The following is a 20,127-nucleotide window of genomic DNA, read 5'->3' on the forward strand; positions in this document are numbered from 1 at the left end:
TTCCAGCAAATTCTTTCCTCCTGCCAAAGCTATCTCCAGCAGTATGTTCAAGACTGTGACTTTCCAGAGCAATCTTTTTCAAAAACCTGTAGAACACTCTCACGTGAAATCCTTCAGCTTGTCATTTCTGTACGCTTCATGTGAACATCTGGGTTATTATTATTTTTATTATTACGCACTGCTCTCATAGTATACATATAATTATGGTTTTCTGTTATATTATTATTGTTGTTATTGTTGTTGTTGTTGTTGTTGTTGTTGTTATTGTTATTCTCGGTTATTCAATTGTAGCAGAACAGGTGAACTTGAGAGCCAGTCACAGCTTCATTTCCTTTTCTTTCCCAAACTTCTTCATTAATTCACTGTGTTTTTTCTTCCTTTGATCTGTCCACATTTCCCCTGTTGTTTCTTTCGTTGATACTTGTTCAAGTTTCTTGTTGTTGATGTTACATCTGAATTGTTTTCTGTTCGCGATTCCTTCTCCTGAAATTTTCGAAGGTTGCAAGGATGCATGTGTTTCTTTCATCCAACATGTCTTTAATTTGTTTCCATTAATGATGTTAAAAATGTTCTTTGTTTGTTTTCGTCCATCGTACATAGGATCGTACTGTAGGATCCTCTCCTGCATTTATCTATGATGTTGTCTGTGTTTCGTAAAGTCCCTTTCTAGGTCGTCTGATCCAAGTTCCGTCTCGGACAACAGCACCGTAGATTTTTCTAAGAACTTTTCGTTCTTGTTTCTCTATATCATGAATTGTTGTCCCTCTAATAACTGTGGTTTCTGCACCGTAAAAGGGGAAGTTGTTAAAGTGATTCCATGTCAGTCTGTACGCCTTTTGCAGTTTGAATATTCATTCTGTGTTGGAGATTGTCTTCAGTCCCTGGGGTTCGATACTTTCTCCTAAGTACTAGAAGTGAATGAGCTGTGAGATATTTCCGTACTGTGTTTCCAGTGGTTTTCCTGTTCATTTTGTGTCCATTTACCGAGTCTTTTAATAGAAACTTTGGACTCCCACTTTACAGGAGATTTCATGCAGTTTATGTAGCGCTACACTGCTGAGAAAAAAAAATAGTGTACCTGAATAGACGTCGATTTTGATCCGATGACGGCATATGCTACCTGAGGGATAGTACACTACTGGCCATTAAAATTTCTACACCACGAAGATGACGTGCTACAGACGCGAAAATTAACCGACAGGAAGAAGATGCTGTGATATACAAATGATTAGCTTTTCAGAGCATTCACACAAGGTTGTCGCAGGTAGCGACACCTACAATGTGCGGCCAATAGGAAAGTTTCCAACCGATTTCTCATACACAAACAGCAGTTGACCGGCGTTGGCAGGTGAAACGTTGTTATGATGCCTCGTGTAAGGAGGAGAAACGCGTACCATCACGTTTGCGACTTTGATAAAGGTCGGATTGTAGCCTATCGCAATTGCGGTTTATCGTATCCTGACATTGCTGCTCGCGTTGGTCGAGATCCAATGACTGGGTTCTGAATGGTAATACGGAACGCCGTGCTGGATCCCAACGGCCTCATATCACTAGCAGTCGAGACGACAGGCATCTTATCCGTATGGCTGTAACGGTTCGTGCAGCCACGTCTCGATCCCTGAGTCAACAGATGGGGACGTTTGCACGACAACAACCATCTGCACGAACAGTTCGACGACCTTTGCAGCAGCATGGAAAAAAATGGCTCTGAGCACTATGGGACTCAACTTCTGAGGTCGTTAGTCCCCTAGAACTTAGAACTAGTTAAACCTAACTAACCTAAGGACATCACACACATCCATGCCCGAGGCAGGATTCGAACCTACGACTGTAGCGGTCTCGCGGTTCCAGACTGCAGCGCCTAGATCCGCACGGATACTTCAGCCGGTAGCAGCATGGACTATCAGCTCGGAGACCATGGCTGTGGTTACCCTTGACGCTGCATAACAGACAGGAGCGCCTGCGATGGTGTACTCAACGACGAACCTGGCTGCACGAATGGCAAAACTTCATGTTTTTGGATGAATCCAGGTTCTGTTTACAGCATCATGATGGTCGCATCCGTGTTTGGCGACATCGCGGTGAACGCACATTGGAAGCGTGTATTCGTCATCGCCATACTGGCGTATCACCCGGCGTGACGGTATGAGGTGCTGTTGGTTACACGTCTCGGTCACCTCTTGTTCGCATTGACGGAACTTTGAACAGTGGACGTTACATTTCAGATGTGTTACAACCCGTGGCTCTACCCTTCATTCGATCCCTGTGAAACCCTACATTTCAGCAGGATGATGCACGACCGCATGTTGCAGGTCCTGTACGGGCCTTTCTGGGTACAGAAAATATTCGACTGCTGCCCTGGCCAGCACATTCTCCATATCTCTCACCAGTTGAAAACGTCTGGTCAATGGTGGCCGAGCAACTGTCTCGTCACAGTACGCCAGTCACTACTCTTGATGAACTGTGGCATTGTGTTGAAGCTGCATGGGCAGCTGTAACTGGTTCAGACCGCTCGGTCACAGCGGCCGGCCGAAAGAGGAAGACTGCCATAAGTGTGAAAGCTGGCGAATGGGAATACAGGACAACCGCTAAAGCGTGGAGAAGCCGCTAAAAGTAAGTAAGTAAGACCACGGGCACGCACACCTCTTGCTCTCCAGCCACAGTATCGACGTGCACGGCTTGACTAGTGCCTTCAGAGGATCATTTGGAAGATGGAATGGCGCGCCATGGTTTTCTGCCTGCACGCAAGTTACGGACGTTTGCGTGTACGAAGTAGACCAGATGAGCGCTGTCTCGTGGAGTGCATTCATCCAAGACTCTCTGGCCCCACCGAGGCCTTATGGTTTGGGGTGCGATAATCCACAATTCTCGTTCACCTTTGGTGTTTCGGGGAGGAGGGGAGGGGGGTACGCTAACCAGCGCTCGCTACGTGGTACGTGCAGAACATTGTTATACCCGTTCTGTTTCCGGTCTTGCAACAGGAAGGTGATGTGTTGTTCCAACAGGATAATGCTCGCCCACGCACTTCGAGTGAAACTCGATGTGCTCTGCAAGCCGTACAGCAACTTCCCTGGCCAGACGATCTGCTGACTCGAGTCCAGTCGAGCACGTGTGGGATATGATCAGATAAGAAGTGACTTGTCCGACTCGTCAACCAACAGATCTTACAGAAATATGTGAACAGGTCGAGCAGACGAGGAATAATGTATCCCAGGGCAGTACCTGCCATCTGCACGATGGACTGGATGCCATAGTCAGAGACCGTATTGCCGCCCTGGAGGCTACACTACGTACTAATAATAGTGTTTTAGTAAGGGTCGATACCTGGTACCTCAGAACCGCATGTTCTATTGATCTGTAAATGTTATCATTTCATGTACTCCATATGCATTGTCGCAACAATCTCGAATGAATTGCAAACCTCTCAAAGGGTGTACAATTTTTTTGACAGCATTTAAGTTTGGCTTCGGCGTTGTTGTTCATTAATGAAGCTAAGTCATCTGCAGAAGCCAAGTCATCTACAAAAGCTAAACATTTTTACAGTGACTCTTTTTTCCTTTCTCTTTTCCAGTTCGGATAACTTCGGTGCTCCTTCCCCTCGGATTATTTTCCAGTACGATGCTGAAAAAGAGTGGCGGTAGTTCTTGTCATTGTGGGACTCGTGTGTGAATTTCGGAGAAGTATGAGATTTTCTCCAATGAATTCCAGATTTGAGATGGTTCGTGATAAAATTTCCTGGATAATGGCTCCCTTCTTTCTGTCGACCCCAAATTCTCTTGGCTGTACTATTCTGGCATCGTCTGACGAATTACAGTTACTACTATTGTTATTATTGTTGTTTTTATTACGTATTATTCACATGCTATGCATATAAAAATGATTACTATATCTGGGGTGGCTCGTTGTCTCAACAACAAGGCCGGGCTAACATTTTGTCCCTGAAGAGGAGCAGCAGCCTTTTCAGTAGCTGCAAGGGCAACAAACTGACTGGTCTGGCCTTTAACATTGGCCAACACGGTGCAGCGAACGACTGGATGCAAGGGGAGGCTCAGCGGTATATTTAATTACGATGGCTTCCTCTTGGGTAAAACATTCAGCACGTAAAGATGTCCCCCATTCGGATCGCTCATTGGGAAGTATTCAGGAGGCTTCTGATTATGCTGACTAGAGTACACTGAAATTCTGAAGGCTGCAGGGATAAAACACCGGGAGCGAAATGTTATCTACAATTTTTACAGGAATCAGACTGTAGTTACAAGAGTCGAAGGACAAGAAACGGAGGTGGTCGTTGAGGGCCGAGTGAGACAGGGTTGTAGCCTATCCCCAAGTTTGTTACGACTATGCACTGAACAAGCAGTAAAGGAAACCAAACCAAATTGGAAATCGGAATAAAGTCCAGGAATGAGGAAAAAAAGCTTCACCTTCGCATTAAAACGCTTGGGTGCATGCCTGGATGATTCTTCCGAGACGTCTGATCTTCATTTTTCCGGATCTTCCGGATCTATGCTTGTGTTCCGTACACAGTGTATTTCAAAAATATAGGCCATCATTTCGGGCATGTAGACTCTATATGTAAAAAATAATTTTTTTAAAGTCTTCTTGGACTCGAAATAACAGCTGAATGGAATGGACACGGCATTTAATCGAAGTTACAGTATGAACGCCAACAAAAGTAAAATAAGGGTGATGGAATGCAGCCGAATTGCATCAAGTGATGGAGGCGAAAATGGTTTATAAGGACTACTTTTGTAGCACATAAACTTTGCGATTTGGGCAGCAAAATAGCTGATAATGGTCGATATAGGAAGGATGTAAAACCGAGATTATCAATAAAGAGAATGTGCTTCTGAAAACGGGAAGTATTATTAGGTTCTATATAAATTTAAGTGCTTGGGAGTCTTTTTGAAATTATTTTTCTGGCTTTTAGCCTTATACTGTGCTACTGAAAAATTATTAATATTAGACGGGTAAATCGAGTAACTAATATAGTAAGTAATGTAACTGGGGAGAAAAGAGCGTAATGGTACAATTTGGTTACAAAAAGAGATCAGCTAGTAAGACACATCCAGATGCATCAAAGAACAGTCCATGAAGCTTGTGTACCTGTGGGAGGTAAAACATTTGGAGATGGGACAACGGCTTAAGTCCAATAAACATGTCCAAGAGGATGTAGATTGCGGTAGTTACGCAGAAGTGATGACACATGCATATGATGAACTGTTGTGGAGACCTGTATCAGTCACACAGCTCTGGAAAACCTGATACACAGTTCAAGTTTCCACCATCAGTCTGCACTGCAGTCTCCAAAAAAGCCAAGATTGTGGTGGTGGAAAAGATGGCAGTGGTGGCAACAAATTTGAAACAAGAAAAATGGCGGAACTAGCCCAGCTGTGTTTTACACTCCCTCTCCCCCTCCCATTCCTTTCCCCCTCACACCTCCAACACTCCAGACAATCCCAGCGAAGTATTAAAGTGAGGCAGCAGTCATACTGTAGCTATGAAATTACGTTCCCTTTACGTGAATTGACCCCATGTTCAAAGATGTTTACGCAAAACGGCGGTATGTTCAACGATTTTTGCTTCTGAATTGTGTACACACACACACACACACACACACACACACACACACACACACACACACCTCTGTAGTTCATGTGTTAGATTCTATACTCCTTGCACATTATCTGTCTCTGTTACAAAGTAATCCAGTAAATCTGTTTGTATCGAACCTGTCTTATCACTATTACTTTCTTATTATTATGTGCTGCTCATCTACTATGCTTACTGCAATGTTAACTCACCATCAGTATCCATTTGGATGTAAGAGACAGGGCTGAACATCTTGTAAGGTGAAATTAATGCTCAAATAAATAAGACAAATAAATAGAAACCAAAGCCGGACAATCAGGTGATATGCAGAAGATACAATTCAGAATTGCAACTTCGTCTTGATACAAGCTACTCTTCACAGCCTCCATAGCCATACAGGTCGCGTCACTGCCTTCGGTGTGGAAGGGTGACCCAATTTCTATTCCAGGTACCTTCTCGGATTCTTCTGAGGCAGGGAGGATTGTTCAAAATGAGGGTGAAATCTTATGGGACTTAACTGCTAAGGTCATCAGTCCCTAAGCTTACACACTACTTAACCTAAATTATCCTAAGGACAAACACGCACACCCATGGCCGAGGGAGAACTCGAACCTCCGCCGGGACCAGCCGCACAGTCCATGACTGCAGCGCCAGAGACCGCTCGCTTAAACCCGCGCGGCTAGGGAGGATTGATTGGGGTCCACCACCCTCGTGAGGGAAAATGAGGAGCTGTTTGAATAAAGAACCAGCGGCATCATTTGGATTCATCCACTGGCTACAACGGCTGGAAGGAATGGGGACTAGTCCCGTGATCATATACCGGTTGCCCTGTAGGCAGCTGTCGGCGAGTCAGAACACTCCTACGGCCTTATTCGTATGTGACGTGTACAAGCTGTTCTCCATCACGTCATTTCGCCGTACAATCTTGCAAACTGAAGCTGTGAATTCGGCTGTGAGGCTCGCTCCGATGGTTGTGCTGGTACACAGTTTTCTGTGAACGTTAAGTTCTGGGTTCGAGTCCCAATCTGGCACACAGGTTTATTCTGCCAGGTGGGTTGTAAATGCTGATTTCGCTGTAGCCACGGAACACGCGTCTTACATAGGGACTTGAAAAAGTAAGTTACATATGACGTCCTATGCTAATCCCACCGCGCGTTGTCAGAAGAGAATACATGCTACGGGTTTCCTGCTCCGGTAGAGATAACAGGTTCATCACAGTGTGCGATCTAAATGGCGCCGCCACTGGAAACACTCTTCAAAATAGACAGTGAGGTTCTTGTGGGTTAAATGTCTAAACTGCTCACAGATTCACGTGAAGTTCTGGGAGTATGTGGAACAAATTCAGTGTCCCGTCCACGTGTAGAGAAATGACGCCAAGAGTTTGACCAAGGCCGCTCAGAGGTGAGTGGTGCTGATCGGGAAGTTCAGATCTTGCATTACGCGATTTCCATCTTTTTTCCATCTTTTTGGTAAGACATCTGAAGAGGCGGTCGGAGCGAGGGGAAGAGATTTTCCAATGACGGCGATGTTCACCACACAGCGGTTCTAGAATAGCTCCATGACCAAGGAGCGAATTTCTGCAGTAGAGGAACTGAACGATTGGTATAACATTCCGACCTTCGTTTACAGAAACTTGATGACTGTTGACAGACAGTGTCATGCATCCGTGTCACTTTGAAATGTAGTGCAGCATTCAATAAAAGTTACTTGTGTTGGCATAATATTGTGTAACTTACGTTCTGAAGTTCTCTCGTACAGTGGACCATACGTCTAGATGCGGTCATCTTGTTTAGCTACAGGTCGCGTTCCCTGTGCCCGAAGAACTCTGGAAATCACGCAAGCTCTACAGTTCTGTTCCCAGCCCGTAACTGCTGCAGAGAGCACGCGTGGTCTGTTGCAAATATCCTGTTCCAGTTTTTGTGAAGATGGCATTTATATAATCGGTGTTTGATGACCAAAAAGAAGAGTGGTGAAGCCGTACAGTTCGTGATCGCCAGACAATCCACCATCGTACTGGATTAAAGTTCACATTAAGAGAGGAAATATCACATCGCTGACGGTGGCGCTCGATTTGATTGCATCGTTCAGATCGGAGTCCACTTCGTTGCTACGCGAAATGAATGAAACGTACAGAAATGAAATGAACGGATCGTTCAAGACGAAATCAGAAGTTACCTGATGTGATGCCATCATAAACCGTTCTCATGTGCTGAATCTGCAATACATGGTGCGTTCAAAAAAATAACGGGAATTTTTGGTTTTGAGGAAGAATTATATTTATTTGTCTACTTCAGATGAATGTTATTCCCTTCAGAATAGCCCCCATTATATGCTTATGCGAGCGCTCTTTCCAATCCCCGAAACGTTTCTAGGACTCGACTTTGCGATACCTTTGGGTGTTTCGGCGGTGCCTTTTTAAACTCTAAACAGGCCGTTTAAGGTTTTCTTTATTTTTGGGAACATAAAGAAGCCAAGCGGTCCTATGTCTCGCGAATATGGATGCTGAGGTATTATAGCAGTTCGCGTGCATTATTATGGTGAAGCAGACACGAATATTGTAGAAGCGGTTCTCGGGCGAGGCGTTGAATCTTATTAAATCGCCGCAATATTTCATCGGCACAATTGACCGATATCTTCAGGTGCGACGAACACACTACTGAGCAATGACTGAAGCCGCCTATTTATGCAAGTCTTATGCGGGGCTCAGTGGCTGACTGGTAGAGTACCATGCCACAAATCCAATGCTCTCGGGTTCGATGCCCAGTCAACTTCAGGGCATTTATCTGTCTCTTATCGCTTTTTTCTCCTCTGGCAATGTTTTTTGATGTGAAAAATGCCGAGTTGGACTGTGGTTTGGAATCCATGTTAAAATGTAGGCCCCCCCCCTACAACTCGCTGCGAAAGTCAGTTCCGAAAGTCAGTCCCAAAATCAGAGGAAGGCAGAAGCATACCACCTCCATCAACAACAAGCCTGATAAGACACTGTGTTATTCAAAACAATCTTCGTATTGATGACTGTTTTGCTGGGAAATGAGAAGGCGTGAAGGCGCCAAATTTGTTGGTCAGTTACGAAGATTTCCTATTGGTAGTAGGAAGGACAACTACGTCACCTGTCGGACGATCAACGCAAAGGATGCCGTTCCTACCGTGCTCTGCCATCTGTCGGCAGCCGAGCGCCGAAATTCGCTTCCGGGCTGGCGTGTGACCATCGTCGCTGTCTTTATCCGAATATTTAACTCGCCACCGAAGCATCATCCCATGTACAGCCATTAGTTCCCCTTGTTACTTGCTGTGATATTAATAATATCACGACTGCTGGATCCCGTGCTGTGCTATATTGGTAACATGTATTTCTGTTTACGAGACTTACCGGAATGCGAATTTCCATCGCTTCTTTAGTACGCTAGCCCCTGTGCGAAGACATCGACGAGACTATTTTGGTATTTGTGTAAGCCATACTGCGACCCGTACTGACACAATGCACGGCCACTGCAAATTTGGTCCACAAGTGGGAGTTGTCGAGGTTCGACGCATCTGTTTCTCAGTAGTGCCACAAGTTTGTCCCATGTATAATTTCGTACCTTCTAACTAAGATTGTTCTTCACCGTGCCTAGGAGAGCTGTTGAGTATCTTCGGCAGACGGAAAACGCGTTTAACTCTGTGTGTCTTCACTAAGCTTCTCGAAGAAGCATCGCCGACTTGTTGCAAGACGACCTTTCCTCTTTGTTTTCCGCTTCCACCTAGCTTCTCATATTATCTAAGACGGGCCCGGTGTAAGGTACGACGAATTTCCCTCACGGAATATCCATTTTGTTGGAATACGGACGGAGATGGTGCAGCTCGTTGGATAAGAATCTGAATCCGATATAGCTCGTGTTCTGTAGTCCATTGTCCTAAGCACGCCATTTCGTTACGAAGGATGGTGGCAGCTAGTGGCCTATAGTGTAAGCCTGAGCACAGAGCCATCTAAGCTCAGTGAAGGACAGTCTTCGTTTGAGAAGGCCCGGTGTTTATAAGAATCCTTGTAGTTGATAGAATTCATATAGTGTAGAAATTTACAGTAGTATATCACGCAATTGAACCGGGGAACCACCAAATTCGTTTCTTTGATACTATGGCTTCAGCAAGAACAAATCATTCCTATTCTAGGACGTACAGAGAGGCCACAGAAATTCAGAGGCACAAAAAACCTTTAAGAGAAAAGGAGGAGGACTGAAATTAGACAAACTGTAGTCCTTAGAGCTAAATAAACCAAACATTTGCAGCTCTTCTCCACTACAGGCTCCATAATGAATGACAGCGCGACACAGTGATCTGAGGCAGCGGTCTGAAGACGTCACGAACCGACCGTTGCATCCTTACGTACAAATAGTTTGGCTTGCTGAGTCTACTTGAGATTGTAAATGCTTTCTGAGTTCGTTAACGCCTCTGGTGACGAAACGTTAGGAGAAAATTTTGCCTTGCGCCACCCAGCCTAATGCCCATAAAACAAAAATCACCAATAATTATCCATTGTTTGTAGACGATATAGACTCGTCTATAATGATGGTAAATCTAAGGTGCATTAAGTTAGACAGCTGGGACACGAAAATATTCAAAGATTTACAGGAATCACACATCAGTTGCTAAAATAAAAAGTAGTGAGGCAAAACTTGGAAGAGTGAGCAAAGGTGTTCAGAAAAGGAACAGCCATCCCCTGTATTGTTCCAAATTTCATTGTGAATCAAATAACCAATAAATGGCATATATTGCGAGAATAATTATAGACGTGGAAAACATATAAATGCTTAGATTTGCAGAAGATATAGCAATGCGAAGGCAATCCTCAAACTCCTGTTAAAGGCATGAACGAGGTTATAGATATACCATTTTGAAAACCTTAGAAGGAAAAACGCTACGAAAAAATGCAGAGAAGGGAAAGGCTTCAGGGTACTAAGCAGATAACACGGCTTCCAAAACTAACAATGTACTGTAAACTGAAGAGAAATGTGGAAGATATGGACAAATGGACAGTAAAACACATTGTCGACAATTTACTGATTAAAAAATGTAACGAGCGTTTCTACGGCACTATATAGATAAAAGTGTTAAGGTCTATGAGCAAAGGGAGGGACTGTGTCTTATGAGCTGCTGCTGCGTATTCAGCCCAGTATATCCTTTCTGATCGAAAGACCTCTGTTACTGGTCATTAATATGGGGTGCGTCGACCTTTGCCGTTATGAAAGCTTCAACTTTCAGTGAGGTGTCTCAATGTCTGTAGAGGAATGGCAGCCCATTCTTCCTCAAGAATCGAAATCAGAGAGTGCAATGATGTCGGATGGTGGTGTCTGTGGCGAAGTCGACGTCGTAACTCGTCCCAAACGTGTTCCATTTGGTTCAGGTCGGGACTCTGTGCAGGCCAGTCTATTCCAGGAATGTTCTTGTCCACAAATCATTGCTGCTTTGTGAAAGTGTCAGGGTCACGGTGATAGAAACAGTCTCCGAACTGTTCCTCTACTGTACGCAGTATTGTTCGTATCCCAAGACATTGCCGGCCGGTGTGGCCATGCGGTTCTAGGCGCTTCCTTTTGGACCCGCGTGACCGCTACAGTCGCAGGTTCGAATCCTGCCTCGGTCATGGATGTGTGTGATGTCCTTAGGTTAGTTAGGTTTAAGTAGTTCTAAGTCTAGAGGACTGATAACCTCAGATGTTGAGTCCCATAGTGCTCAGAACCATTTGAACCATTTTGAACCCAAGACATTTCTGCGATTTCTGAAGTGCAATAATGGGACCATACCCTCAACACTGAAAACTCTCGCATACCGTATCACTGTCTCCCCCATACTTCACTTTTGGTTCCACACATGATGGCATGTAACTTACTCCATGCACTCACTAAAATGGAACCCTTCTGTATCTGAATCACTCCTTTTCAGTCATCCACTGTCCATTAGCATCGCTGTTTACACCACCTCAAGCGTCGCTTAGCATTATGATTACATAACAGGGTGGCTTACGAGGAGCTGCTCCACCATTTCTTTTTAACTATCCTTGTCAGATATTGTATCGTGTTGCAACTGTGCTACTAAAATACACTACTGGCCATTAAAACTGTTACACCAAAAAGAAATGTAGGTGATAAGCGGATATTCATTGGACAAATATATTATACTAGAACTGACATGTGATTACATTTTCACGCAATTTGGGTGCAAAGATCCTGAGAAATCAGTATCCAGAACAACCACCTCTTGATACGCCTGGGCATTGAGTTAAACAGAGCTTGGATGGCGTGTACAGGTATAGCTACCCATGCAGCTTCAACACTATATTACAGCTCATCAAGAGTAGTGACTGCCGTATTGTGACGGGCCAGTTCCTCGGCCACCATTGACCGGACGTTTTCAGTTGGTGAGAGACCTGGAGAATGTGCTGGCCAGGGCAGCAGTCGAACATTTTCTGTATCCAGAAAGGCCCGTACAGTACCTGCAACATGCGGTCGTGCATTATCCTGCTGAAATGTAGGGTTTCGCAGGGATCGAATGAAGGGTAGAGCCAACGGTCGCAACACATCTGAAATGTAACGTCCACTGTTCAAAGTGCAGTCAATGCGAACAAGAGGTGATCGAGACGTGTAACCAGTGGCACCCCATACCGTCACGCCGGGTGATACGCCAGTATGGCGATGACGAATACACGCTTCCAATGTGCGTTCACCGCGATGTCGCCAAACACGGATGCGACCATCATGATGCTGTAAACAGAACCTGGATTCATCGGAGAAAATGACGTTCTGCTATTCGTGCAGCCAGATTCGTCGCTGCGTACACCATCGCAGACGCTCCTGTCTGTGATGAAGCATCTAGGGTAACCGCAGCCATGGTCTCCGAGCTGATAGTCCATGCTGCTGCAAACGTCATCGAACTGTTCGTGCAGATGTTTGTTGTCTTGCAAACGTCTCCGTCTGTTGACTCAGGGATCGAGACGTGGCTGCACGATCCGTTACAGCCATGCGGATACGATGCCTGTCATCTCCACTACTAGTGATACGAGGCCGTTGGGATCCAGCACGGCGTTCCGTATTACCTTCCTGAACCCACAGATTCCATATTCTGCTAACAGTCATTGGATCTCGACCAACGCGAGCAGCAATGTCGCGATACGATAAATCGCAATCGCGATAGGCTACAATCCGACCTTTATCAAAGTCGGAAACGTGATGGTACGCATTTCTCCTCCTTACACGAGGCATCACAACAACGTTTTACCAGGCCATGCTGTTTGTATATGAGAGTTCGGTTGGAAACTTTCCTCACGTCAGCACGTTGTAGGTATCGCCACTGGCGCCAACCTTGTGTGAGTGCTCTGAAAAGCTAATCATTTGCATATCACAGCATCTTCTTCCTGTCGGTTAAATTTTGCGTCTGTAGCACGTCATCTTCGTGGTGTAGCAATTTTAATGGCCAGTAGTGTATACAGGGTGTTACAAAAAGGTACGGCCAAACGTTCAGGAAACATTCCTCACACGCAAAGAAAGAAAATATGATATGTGGACATTTGTCCGGAAACGCTTACTTTCCATGTTATAGCTCATTTTGTTACTTCAAATCACATTAATTATGGAATGGAAACACACAGCAACAGAACGTACCAGCATGACTTCAAACACTTTCTTACAGGAAATGTTCAAAATGTCCTCCGTTAGCGAGGATACATGCATCCACCCTCCGTCGCATGGAATCCCTGATGCGCTAATGCAGCCCTAGAGAATGGCGTATTGTATCACAGCCGTCCGCAATACGAGCACGAAGAGTCTCTAGATTTGGTACCGGGGTTGCGTAGAGAAGAGCTTTCAAATGCCCCCATAAATGAAAGTCAAGAGGGTTGAAGTCAGGAGAGCGTGGAGGCCATGGAATTGGTCCGCCTCTACCAATCTATCGGTCACCGAATCTGTTGTTGAGAAGCATACGAACACTTCGACTGAAATGTGTAGGAGCTCCATCGTGCATGAACCACATGTTGTGTCGTACTTGTAAAGGCACATGTTCTAGCAGCAGAGGCAAAGTATCCCGTATGAAATCATGATAACGTGCTCCATTGAGTGTAGGTTGAATGACATGGGGCCCAAGCAAGACATTATCAAATGCCTGCCCAAACTGTAGAGTAATGAGTCGCATGTCAACACAGGCACCGAAGTCAACATTATCTTCCTGCAATTGGGCCAACTGGCGGTGAATCGAGGAAGTACAGTACATACTGACGAAATTAAAATGAGCTCTAACATGGAAATTAAGCGTTTCCGGACACATGTCCACATAACGTCTTTTCTTTATTTGTGTGTGAGGAATGTTTCCTGAAAGTTTGGCCGTACCTTTTTGTAAGACCCTGTATGTGTGTTCGTCCTCCTGCTAATATGGATCATCCTTATTCTGTGACAGCGTCATTTTCTGCAGAATCATGATTGCCAGACAGCCTTTAGGTTTTTAAATGTGTTTCTTTCACATCATCAGAACGGTACAGTAGTCGTTCAGCCTACACAGTGAAATATCAACCGTTTGTGCTTTCGACTGAAGGTGAATTTCTGTTTCTGCTGCAGCTGGCGACTTCGTGAAGTTCGGGTTCACAATGGCCAGCACGACAACCCTGTTGGCGTGGGGACTGCTCTCCTACAAGGAAGCGTACAAGTCGGCGGGTGAGTAGCAGCAGAGCCTGATTACGTGGCTGAATATTCCACTAGCACGGGCACAAACTATGTCCACCGTTGCAGAGCTGTTGTGCTGCATATTCATCGCTTCCATACAATTTTTAAACAAAAACAAGGCTTCCTTTAAAATGTTGCACATAATACACAGAGTCATTGAGTAAAACTCAGGACATGATAATTTTGATTCGTATAAAGATACCACTTATTTATTTGGACAAAACAGAAGATGAATGACGTTATTAGGTGATAAAATTCTCTCGAGTTTCCAGCTACGCTAAGTGGTTTCAAATCCACGAGCTTTCGACCGAGTCCGATACACTAATATTTCCATACTTGGCGAGCAAATAAAATCTTATACATGCGGCATTACATGCGCCGAAACGTGTAGCCGCTGCTAAACACGCTCTCACCTTCCACGTCCCACACCCAGTTCCAGTGTCAGATGAAAACCTTAAATTTGTAATAACAAATCGAAATTTTGCGCCGTTATCCTGCAATTTGGTAAGCGTGCTACAAACAGCGTGCAGAATGGCCTGTAGGTGGCAGCATAGTGCAGATGCACACGTACCGTCGCAGTATCAGTATAAAGATGGCCACCCCACTTGCGACTTGCACCAGGGAAGAACAGCATTCTGTTATTCGGTTTTTGTCTAATGAAGGTTTGAAACCCATTGAAATTCATCGACGAATGAAGGTTCAGTATGGTGATGCATGTTTGTCACAGCGGCAAGTGCACGAATGGAGTAGGAAGTTCGCAAATGGTGTGGCTGCAGTGGAAGACGCTCCTCTTCCAGGTCAGGCACAACGAGTTGTGACTCCACAGAACACTGCAGCAGTTGAAGCCATAGTGAAGGAAAACCGCCGAGTGACACTGAATGACATTGCAGCATTTTACAGATTAGTCATTGTGCATGATGTGCTCCAGTTTCACAAAGTGTCTGCAAGATGGGTGCCACGGCAGCTGACTCCTGAAATGAGAGAACGACGTTTTGATGCTTGTGAAGAACTTCTTCGGCGCTTTGAACGAGAAGGTGATGGCTTCCTTGCAATAATTGTTACTGGGGACGAAACCTGGGTTCACTTCCACCAACCGGAAACGAAGAGAGCGAGCAAGGAATGGCATCATTCCACATCATCAACTGATTTCCATATGTTTGGACCACTCAAAGACGCAATGGGAGGAAAGAAGTTCAGTTCTGATGAAGAGGTACGCCACATCGTGCATGAGTGGTTGGGCGGACTACCAAAAAAAATATTTTTCTAAAGGGATTTATGCCTTTGTAAGCGCTGGAGCTCTTGCATTGAGCTTGGAGGAGATTATGTTGAAAAGTGATACAGCTTTGTACCACTTCTGCACAATAAATAATATTTAAAACATACTTAAGGTTTTCATTTGACTCACCCTCGTACCATAGCCCGAAACTCTTCGTTGGACTCTCATTATTGGGAGCAAGTGCTTCGTATGTGTTCCGTCATAATACTGATGCTATTAAAATAATGTAAAGAAAAAAAATAGTTTTGTTTATGACCACTTACTGCCCAGTAGTAGAATGTTGTCAAATGATCTTTCACAAAACCCATAGAAATTCTGGCCATAAGTAAAATCAGTTAATGATACCAAAGTTACTGTCCAGTCACTCACGAATGAGGCAGGAAATGAAATTGAGGGTAGCAAAGCAAAAGTTGAACTACTTAACTTCGTTTTGAAATGTTCCTTTACAAAACAAACTCTACAAGAAGTGACCCAATTTAATTCTCATATCACTGAAAAGATGAGTGAAATAAGTATTCAGTTGCGTTGAGAAACAGCTGAAATCGTTGAAACTTAAGAAAGCTCCAGTGCCCAATGGAATCCCTGTCAGAGTCTATACTGAAATTGCGAATGAGTTAGCCCCTCTCCTAACTAAAATCCGTCGTAGATCCATCGAACAAAAAATCTTGCCCAGTACTTGCAAGAAAGCATAGATCACACCTGTCTACAAGAAGGGTGGTAGAAGTGATCCACAATGAAAACATATTCAAACATAATGAGGTACCTTGAAAAGAATGACCTCCTCCACTTAAACCAGCCTGGATTTCGAGAACATCGATCATGTGCAACCCAACTCACACTTTTCTTCCATGGCACACTGAAAGCTTCGGATCAATGCAGTCAGGTACATGCAGTATTCCTTGATTTCCATAAAGCATTTGAGTGAGTACCACATCTACGGTTATTGGAGAATGTACGATCGCGTGGGTTATCAAGTGAAATTTGTGACTGAATTGAGAGTAATTTGGTAGGGAGGATGCAGCATGTTATCTTGGATGAGGAGTCATGTCAGTTGTAGAAGTAACTTCAGGTCTGCCCCAGGGATGTATGATGGGACCCTTTCTGTTCATGCTGTACATTAATGACCTCGTGGACAATAGACTTTTTGCAGATAGTATAGGTATCTATAATGAAGTAATACCTCAAAGAACCTGCACAGATATTCAGTAGGATCTTGGTAAGCTTTCAAAGTAATGTAGAGCGCGGCAACTTCCTTTAAATGTTCAGAAATGTAAAACTGTGCACCACACAAGAGGAAAAAACGTAGTATACTATGAGTATAATGAGTCACAGTAAGTATCTGCAAACTCGTACAAACACAGTCGTGGGTAGTGCAGCACGTAAACTTCAGTTTATTGGTAGAATAATGAGGAAATGCAATCAATGTACAAAGAAGTTGCTCACAAATCACTCATGCAACTCGTTCTAGAATACTGCTCAAATGTGTGGGATACAAACAAAGCAGGACTAAAAGGGGGGTAATGAACATATACAGAGAAAGGCAGCACGAATAGTCACAGGTTTGTTTGTCACTTGGTAGAGTGTCTCAGAGACGCTGAAGAAAGGGAACTGGCACACTTCTAAAGACAGAAACTATCTCGAGATAGTTAACTTACAAAGTTTCAAGAACTGGCTTTAAATAATGACTCAAGTAATATACTGCAACCCAATACGTATCGCTCATACAGGGATCGCGGGGAGTAGACTGGATTAATTACAGGATGCACAGATGCATTTAAATAATCATTCTTCCCGCACTCCATACCTGAATGGAAAGGGGAGAAACCCTGATAACTCGTATGGTGGTTGGTACCCTCTGCCACGCAGAGTACATATATAGATGTATATGTAGATGAGTGTTGCCACGACGGCTGTCAATCAAATAAGAAAACAAAATGTTCAAATGTGTGTGAACTCTTATGGGACTTAACTGCTAAGGTCATTAGTCTCTAAGCTTACACACTACTTAACCTAAATTACACTAAGGACAAACATACACATCCATGCCCGAGGGAGGACTCGAACCTCCGCCGGGACCAGCCACACAGTCCATGACTGCAGCGCCTCAGACCGCTCGGCTAATGTCACGCGGCAATCAAATCAGAATTTAGACACAAAATAATGTTAATGAACGAAACTTTTCCATACGTCACCCATCACTTACGTCATATCAGTTAAAATTAACCTTTCTAACTATTGAGTGAGGTATGGGAGTGAACGCTATGGCTCCGAGAGCGAGTAACGTAACACAACACAGTGATCTAGTTGTAAACAGTATTTTGTGCAGGAGCTTCTTGACTACACACCATAGTTAAACGTTTATGAATACCTGCTATTTTTGACTCCTTCCTTCCAAAAAATCACGCTGTCCATCTTTTCCGTTATTATCGTCTTCCGTCTTGTCCACGGTTTTTTTTTTTTTTTTTTTTTTAAAAAACAAACAAGCTCTACTCTCATTTCACAATACTCAGTGTTCACAACTGCCATCTAGCGACTGCGTAGTATACTTCCGTCTCCAACAATATCGCTGCAAAAGCAGTATCTCTGGACCTCGGGCAGTGTATTGTGGGACGACAAGTGTTTTAAGTTGTATCTGCCCGTATAATGTGTGTAAATAAATATTGTGTGTGTGAATCGGTAACGTTGACAGTCATTAAACATCATGAACATCGTGTTCGTTACCCAAATCCAACATTGGTGACCCCGAGTTTTTTGACAAGCGCGCTGCAACATTTGCAACATTTTCGTGCGACACGTTGCTCCACCTCCACCCTACGTGAGGATCAAACACCTTGCCGACGTGGATCCTACACACACCGACGGTCAGCCAGCTAGTCTTGCGAGTATTTATCTAACGACTTTTCACTGCTACAAGACGGAAATTGCAATACTTCTTTATTTAATACTGACAAATGCCAACTGCGACAGCCTTGTGTCACGTTCGTCGGCCACCTAGTCGACGCACACAGGACAAAATTGAGCAGATTACTAACTGGTCCCCTCCCACATAATTACCAAAGAACTACGACATCTACCCCATGCAACCACATCTCTCAGTTCACAACAGACGTTCGCCACGTGCACGGAGCGGACAATATGGTTGCAGACTACCTGTCCCTCCTAGCGACCGTGACCACTCAACTGGATTTCGATAACCTCTCGGAAGCACAGGCAACAGATACGAACCTGGAAAGATTCTTGTCAGGTGGCGACACGGGATCATAACTGCGATAATGCACAGTGCCCAGAACCAACAAATTAGTTTAGTGCGACGTGTCAACAGGGAGGAAACGACCTTTCGTCACTGACAACTATAGCCGAATAATATTCGACTTGTTCCAGAACTTTAGGTCACCCCAGAGTGCGCCGAACGACGAAACTAGGAGTTGCATTCAAGTTCTAAGGCCTTCGATTTTTTTTTTCTCCGGACTGGAAAGAGATAGAAACATGCACATTGTTTTAAAATGAGGCCGCTTTCATTGTCAATACGTCCCAGAGATGGCAGCACCGTATGGCAGATGGAGTTTTACCGCCAACGGCGAGAATGAGAACTGTTTTAAATACTTAAAATGGCGACGTTTTCCTTACTTGAACAGCGTGCAATCATTCGTTTTCTGAATTTGCGTGATGTGAAACCATTTGAAATTCATCGACAGTTGAAGGAGACATGTGGTAATGGAGTCATGGATGTGTCGAAAGTGCGTTCGTGGGTGCGACACTTTAATGAAGTCAGTACATTGTGTGACAACAAACCGAAACAACCTCGGGCTCGCACAAGCCGGTCTGACGACTTGATCGAGAAAGTGGAGAGAATTGTTTTGGGGGATCGCCGAATGACTGTTGAACAGATCGCCTCCAGAGTTGGCATTTCTGTGGGTTCTGTGCACACAATCCTGCATGATGACCTGAAAATGCGAAAAGTGTCATCCAGGTGGGTGCCACGAATGCTGACGGACGATCGCATGGCTGCCCGTGTGGCATGTTGCCAAGCAATGTTGATGCGCAACGACAGCATGAATGGGACTTTCTTTTCGTCGGTTGTGACAATGGATGAGACGTGGGTGCCATTTTTCAATCCAGAAACAAAGCGCCAGTCAGCCCAATGGAAGCACACAGATTCACCGCCACCAAAAATATTTCAGGTAACCGCCAGTGCTGAAAAAATGATGGTGTCCATGTTCTGGAACAGCGAGGGCGTAATCCTTACCCATTGCGTTACAAAGGGCACTACGGTAACAGGTGCATCCTACGAAAATGTTTTGAAGAACAAATTCCTTCCTGCACTGCAACAAAAAATTTCGGGAAGGGCTGCGCGTGTGCTGTTTCACCAAGACAACGCACCCGCAGGTCGAGCTAACGTTACGCAACATTTTCTTCGTGATAACAACTTTGAAGTAATTCTTCATGCTCCCTACTCACCTGACCTGACTCCTAGTGACTTTTGGCTTTTTCCACCAATGAAAGACACTCTCCGTGGCCGCACATTCACCAGCCGTGCTGCTATTGCCTCAGCGATTTTCCACTGGTCAAAACAGACTCGTA

At 44.5% G+C, this 20,127-nt stretch overlaps 1 protein-coding gene across 2 annotated transcripts in view; it reads left to right on the plus strand.

Moving 5' to 3' along the window:
- LOC126284068 (endoglucanase E-4-like) overlaps positions 1 to 20,127 on the plus strand; it is a 370,904-nt gene that overhangs the window by 273,117 nt on the left and 77,660 nt on the right. For both annotated transcript variants that reach the window (XM_049982697.1, XM_049982696.1), the window contains exon 3: positions 14,166 to 14,261. In XM_049982697.1, coding sequence (XP_049838654.1) covers positions 14,166 to 14,261 — 96 coding nt within the window. The remainder of the gene's footprint in view (positions 1 to 14,165; positions 14,262 to 20,127) is intronic.

Source organism: Schistocerca gregaria, chromosome 8, assembly GCF_023897955.1.
Source record: "Schistocerca gregaria isolate iqSchGreg1 chromosome 8, iqSchGreg1.2, whole genome shotgun sequence".
NCBI classification, from domain to species: domain Eukaryota; kingdom Metazoa; phylum Arthropoda; class Insecta; order Orthoptera; family Acrididae; genus Schistocerca; species Schistocerca gregaria.